General features: G+C 33.3%; 1 protein-coding gene across 5 annotated transcripts; it reads left to right on the top strand.

Annotated features, from left to right (window-relative positions):
* The first annotated feature begins 1,751 nt into the window (after window positions 1-1,751).
* On the top strand, window positions 1,752-6,375 carry LOC130813925 (uncharacterized). Of its 5 annotated transcripts, none has more exons than XM_057679844.1 (4): window positions 1,752-2,392; window positions 4,803-4,889; window positions 4,979-5,120; window positions 5,193-6,375. In XM_057679844.1, exons 1-4 carry the CDS (start codon window positions 1,997-1,999, stop codon window positions 6,161-6,163), a joined length of 1,596 nt encoding a protein of 531 aa, XP_057535827.1. In that variant the 5' UTR covers window positions 1,752-1,996; the 3' UTR covers window positions 6,164-6,375. The 5 variants fall into 5 exon arrangements, with proteins under 5 accessions (XP_057535827.1, XP_057535826.1, XP_057535829.1 ...); XM_057679846.1 differs by adding an exon at window positions 4,109-4,239 and having other exon boundaries at window positions 2,253-2,392; window positions 4,979-6,375; XM_057679845.1 differs by adding an exon at window positions 4,104-4,239 and having other exon boundaries at window positions 2,253-2,392; window positions 4,979-6,375.
* The last annotated feature ends 208 nt before the right edge of the window (window positions 6,376-6,583 follow it).

Raw genomic sequence — 6,583 nt, 5'->3', positions numbered from 1 at the left:
TTGATGTTTGGTTGTCTAAAAAGTTTGGATTTGGTATGTGAAATTGAAGGACATTTATTTATCTAATTTTTTATTTTTAATTATAAGAGGAAAATACTTTTGGGGTTTGATTGTGCTATATTTTTATCTTAAAACTCTTATTTGGATAATTTAAATGTTGCAAGCTTAAAAAAAATAAGAAAGTATTTCAGAGGTCAATTATCATTTTTAACTAAGAAAAAAGGGAAAAAATAAATAAAAGTAGGCAATAACGACAAGATCTAAACAAAAATTAAACTACAATTTAAATTGGTAAAAAGAATATTTTATTTCAACTAAGACAATACTTAATTCACGGTAAAAAGGATAATTTTGAACAACAATAGTTGAAGCATTTGTGCACTATATCTATAAATATATAGTAGTACATTGCTTGCTAAAACTGCAAGAGATATTTGCTTGCTAAAATGCAAGGAATATTTAATAAATAATCATTGGTGCCGCAATTTATTTAGACTAACTCAAACAAAATCTATTTTCTATGTCTATCTCAATTTTTAATACATCATATGAGTATTATATTATATCGATGCTAATAAAAAATTAGAAAAAATACATAGTGATTTCTTAGAGTTTTTCTAAATAAATTTAAAGATAAATTAGGTAAGTATTATTATTTATTAATAAAGTCATAATTGATTGCGTGGGAATTTTTTTCCTCAATTAATTTAATGCTAAATAAGATAATCATAAATACTAATAAAAATTATTTTATACGTAACTTAAATATGTTTATTTAAATTATTAAATGTTGTTTAAATTAGTTTAAATTTTTTCAAAAAATTAATTTAAATCAACTCAAAATAAGTTGAATTTATTCAAAATTATAATTTCCTATAAATGAAATAAACCAAAGAAAACGATAATGATATTAACTAAGCAAGATGCTAAAAGTAATTATTCCAAGTGGTTCATTATATACCTTTTGAGACCCCTTGGAGTTTCCCTTCCAACGTGATGTTAGAAGGTGTTAGGTGCGAAGATGGTAATAATGAAGGAAAGTAACACATGAACATGATTGATGAGTAACATGCCTTTGGGAGACACTTCTCACTATAGTGTTGTTTATTCGGATTATTAATTTGATTATGTATTTTAGATCGGTTAAAAATTAAGTTTAATGTCCATAATGATTTTTATATTATATTAAAGGCATTTTGAAGTCGGGTCAAGTCGGATTCGATTATAAGATGAAGTACATACCGAATCATCGGATCTATTTTGAACATCTCTGAACTTGTGCTATTGAGAGTTCAATAGCAAATACTTCCTCTCTACCTATGATTTATAAATTGCATTATTTTTTTTTATTTTAGTCTATCTTATTTAATTTACCCAATATTCATTTTTAACAATGGTTCCACTATGCATTTAGAACATAATTTCATAAATTTAAACAAGGAGAATAAGAAATAACCCACTTATAAACACTTGATAGTAGTAGGAGTTTTCCCTCGAATTTATGAAGCGATGTATATTCTTCTCTCTATAATATAGAGACAACTCACACATAAATAATAAATAAACATATAGTCTCTATATATCTTCCACATTATAATCTTCATAAACCCTATATATTTCTAACTAATTTTATAAAAATATTTTTTCATTTATTATAGTATTAGTACCTATATTTTTCTACAAACTTCCATTTAATATTTAGATTCTCAGTTTCTCCCTATTAAATTTTCAAACAATTTTCACAAGTCAACACTAAAAAAAAGTACACTTTGGAAGTTTCTCATTTTCTCTCACCTATCTTCATTTTACCCCTAAATTTCCAAATTTAGTACATTTTTTTAGTATCTAGGGTTTTTTCCCTGTAAAAAACTGAAATTTTTTACTCTAATTCATCTATTCACCTCTTTTTCTTAATGGGGTTTTCAATTCTTTTGAATCCCACCAAACCTCGCAAAATTTCTCCCCAAAATTGTTCTTTGTTTGAGTGAAAATTCCAATGGATCAGTCACTAATTTTTGAATTAAGTTCCGATGATGAAGTTGGTTTCGATAATTCTCCCACTGTTGACAATTTTGGTTGGATAACAAAGCTTCTTGAAGATGATAATTCTGATGAAATTGTGTCTAATTCTAATGGAAGACTCCTTATCACTAATAATGGTGTTAATAATGATGAAGATGACTCCGACGACGTTGTTGTTGTGGGTGAAGTGATTGTTGTTCAAAAGCCAAAAAAGCCGAAAGCGTTGTCGCCCAGAATTGACGATGATGAGGATGATTGTATTGTGTTGGATGGTGACCCAGATAAACCTAAAGGCGATGCTAAAAAATCTGGACAAGAAGACGATTTGGACGACTCAGATGATCTGCTTATTGTTGGTGAAAAGGGTCAGGTATAACGTTTTATCAGAATCGATTTCATCAATTTTAAGCTGTTCTAATTTTGATAATGAATAGTTTTAGAGAATTTTCTTGTTGTGAGTTAATTTTCAGTGACTTGTTTCTTGTAATCTGTATTCAATTGTGAGTTTTAAGCCATTTTGGGTTACTCTCCAATTTTTTAGGTCAAAAGGAGATTTTGTATGAGTTCTTGTTTCAGTACATCTATTTTTGGAAATTCAATTGTGTGTAATTGGGATCCTCTATAAGTTGGTGTGTTTCTTGTATTCATGTCTGTAAAATGGGGCTCTGTTTGAATGGCATTAAATTTAGGTTAGTGGTAAGTGATGATTTTATTTTAATGAATGAGAGGTGAAGGCTTTAGACGGATCTAAGAAGCTTAATAATTTGTCACATTAATGGTTTTTTGGGGGGTATGTAACATAGTGTAAACAAGGCTGCATCTCATCGCACTGGTGGCATTGTAAAGGTTTTCAAAGCAAGTTAACCGATATTTTCCGCATTGTAAAGGTGAAAAAAAAAAACCTTTTTTGGCTGTATCAAGGGATATTATGATTCGACTGATATGTAGGCGTTACGATAACCGCATCACTATTCCGTTACCGTGATCGCGATCGTTTCCGTATTTTTACACTATGGTCTGTAATATCCGTATGTGTTTGTGAGGGAGTATTGTATGCTTTACTCATCTATGTTGTGCTAACACATTTTTTGTGTACATGTTTTGTTGATGGTGTGTTGATTTAACTGCCTTTATTAAATAGCGTAATATGCAAATACTAATATGTTGCTTCGTCAAACAGGGATAGTGGAGAGAAAGAAAGTTTGTTTTTCTTTCGAATGATGTTTCTCGTTTTTATACATTTAAATTATCAAATTGCGTAATATGCAAATACTAATATGTTGCTTCGTCAAACAGGGATAGTGGAGAGAAAGAAAGTTTGTTTTTCCTTCGAATGATGTTTCTCGTTTTTATACATTTAAATTATCAAATAGCGTAGTATTATATGTTGCTTCGTCTAACAGGGATAGTGGAGAGAAAGAAAGTTTGTTTTTCCTTCTAATGATGTTTCTCGTTTTTATACATTTAAATTATCAAATAGCGTAATATGCAAATACTAATATGTTGCTTCGTCTAACAGGGATAGTGGAGAGAAAGAAAGTTTGTTTTTCCTTCTAATGATGTTTCTCGTTTTTATACATTTAAATATCTGAAGTTAGGAATAATGGCGAGAATTACTAAGTTTGCTTGCTTATGTAAAAGAGTAAAACATAGAGAATTACTAAGTATTGGCAAGAGTAGAGATTTGATCATATGTGCTGCAATAATATCAAAGTGTTTCAATGAATTACTAATGTGTAAGAGAATGGTCTAAGGTGCAATTTGGAAATAGAGATCAAAACTGAGACCAAGTTAATTGAGTGCTATCTTAAGGTTGGCCTTTGCAAGTTACATTGTTTTATGAGAAAGTTATTGCCGAGTATATATATATATATATATATATATATATATATATATATATATATATATATATACATATATATATACATATATTGGTATTTGTTAGTTCATGAACTGTTTCCATTTGTAGTGAACTTATGAATTGCATGCTAAATGGCGTATTTTTATTATTTGTTGCTTTATCATGCCCCTCTTTCACTATTGAGTTTATTACGTGCTTAAATCACTGATGAGATGTTTAGCCCAGTCTCCAGATGCCAGTCATAAAACTCGGGTTAACTACCTATGCTCTCTAATGTGCTGGCTAATGCGGATCCAGCTTTCAGGCGCATGCAGTTCCTTTCAGAGTTGTATGTGGTACCACATATGGGTGCATTGGTACGCCTTGCATCTGATTATCTGTGAAACACCATTTTGTGGGGCTTGCTAGTTACTCTATCCATCCCTAAGAGATTGCCACACTTTCCTTTTAAGTCCGTCCCTTTTATTTTGCTATAGTTTTCTATTATGGAAATGTCCTCATCACTTTCTTTCACTCTCATCCACACATTTCAACCTTTTTTAATATCATCTACACAATTTAAATGGTTCCACCATTTCTTAATCTTTGTGAAATATTCCATCGTGGCAATTGCTTGGGGACGGAGGGAATAATATTGTTAGTGCTTCATAATGTCGCTGCTCCCTCTATGTATTGTGTTTGCAACTTTTGTTCATGTAAGTATATCCTGTATTTTTTTTTTGTGTTTTAGTCGTTAATGGCGTTTTCTTAGATCCTTTTCTTTGCTTGGAGCAGCTCCGTGAAATTTTAGTGTATTGATATCTTATAGAGTTGTCGTATAATCGACATGATTTTAATTAGTGTTGTTCTGTATGAGAAGAGTGTTTTACATTCATTCCAATGGCTTAATTATCTCTTTGTGGTTTTCGCGCTATTGCAGGTTGCATGCAGAGATTATCCCCATGCGCGACATTCTTGTGCAAAATTTCCTTTCAGTTCTACACCACATGAAAACCGCTGTGCTTTGGTCAGGCATCACTCCCGTTTTATGCTCACAAACCTTATTACTGTTCGTCGTCACAATGCTGATTGTGTTTTTGCCTTGATGAAATGCAGTGTCATTGTTATGTTTGTGACTCAGTTGCTCCATGCGACCATTGGGGATCTGGAGTCTTAACTACCGATCACTGTCATGCTACAGACAAGGAAGAATACTGGAAGCAAGAGAGGAAAAGCTTCAGGCAGATGAAGAATCCAGGTCCCATGTCAATCTCTAAACCTATTGTCGAATCTTTCCTTCAACCTTCACAATTGCATCCGGTTCTTACAGGACCCAATCAACTTTTGAGGGCAAAGTCTACCCATGGGATGTCTTCAACTGACGTTAGATTATCAAATAGATTACAGACAAATCAGATTGCTAGACAACTTCTTGGGACTCGTAACGTTCAAATCCAGGCCAATAGAGTTGCACATCTGAATCCTAGAACTAGAATGGTCCCTTCTCGTCCGATTTTCAAGAGGGCTGGATTTACAAGGAGGCCTGGTGATGCGTATCAACCTACTTGCTACGCACAAGACAATGTTCGTGTAGCATGCATAGAGCAGCCGCTTCAGCTCTTAACAGGACAAAACAATCCCACCAACTCAAGGGCTCCATTCCTTCACTTGGATTTAAATCCCAATTGTTTATCTTCAAGCACAAGCAGTATGTCCCCTGTTTCTCAAGGATATAATCAGCCTAGTCCACATACCTCAACTTTGCTTTTTCATGGATATGGTCAGTCTGCTGCTGTAGCAAGTGATACCGTCAACTCATTCACATGCACGAACCAAACACAGAGTGTACCTGTTCAAATTCTTCCTTGCAGTGAACATTCAGCTGGATCTCAGAATATTTTTGATCCGGCTCCTGACATTTTAAGCAGTGTTACACCGATAAGCCTTCAAATTTCAACTGATCAAGCTTATTGTAGTCCAATTCTTTCTAGTAGTACATCTACACCAAACAATGACACTTTGAACTGTCAGCAGTTAGCAGCAAATAACTCTCCATTTGGAGTTGTGCCTATGCATGAAGTCTCGACGTCAATGCAGCAGAACGTGCCAATCTCGGGTGATGCTGAAAATTTGGAGTTTGATTTTGAAAATTGGCTCGACAATATTGGATCCGTTCTTGGTCCAAAAGACGACGGTTTTGTGTCTGATACAAACAACCAAGCTTCCATGCCTGAGCCTCTTGATACAGGTATGCTCTATTTTGATTTCGAGACTTCTTGGAAAGGGCTGACTCGTTTATAGGCGTAACTTTCGGTTCCTGCTGCAGTAGTTAACTTACATGGTTTTAAAATCAGACCTGGTTCGTGCTGGGGTTTGGGCCAACTGTAGCCTTTTTTGTATAGTTTGATATGGAGTTGGTAAAATTTATTTTCTTCTAGACTTCAGAATAATTGTACATAAGTTAAAAAAAATGCATATGATCAATTTGCTGTATTTGATGGTAACTTTATTTACTCTCGTTCTCTCTTCTTTAAAGGCTGGGTTCCTTGCACTGCTGTGACTCTTGACCTACAAAAGTATGTATGGATGTTATAAGAATCATAGGTTGATCGGGTGGTTGGGGACTTTTCGTTTTACCCTTGTGGTAGAGATTTAACTCCCATCGACTCTAGAAAGACTTAATTTTCTCTCTCTTGTCAGTATAGATTCTCTAGCCTACCC

Source organism: Amaranthus tricolor, chromosome 5, assembly GCF_026212465.1.
Source record: "Amaranthus tricolor cultivar Red isolate AtriRed21 chromosome 5, ASM2621246v1, whole genome shotgun sequence".
Taxonomy (NCBI): domain Eukaryota; kingdom Viridiplantae; phylum Streptophyta; class Magnoliopsida; order Caryophyllales; family Amaranthaceae; genus Amaranthus; species Amaranthus tricolor.
Note: the sequence above shows the minus strand (reverse complement) of the source record. Positions and strands in the feature narration are given on the sequence as shown.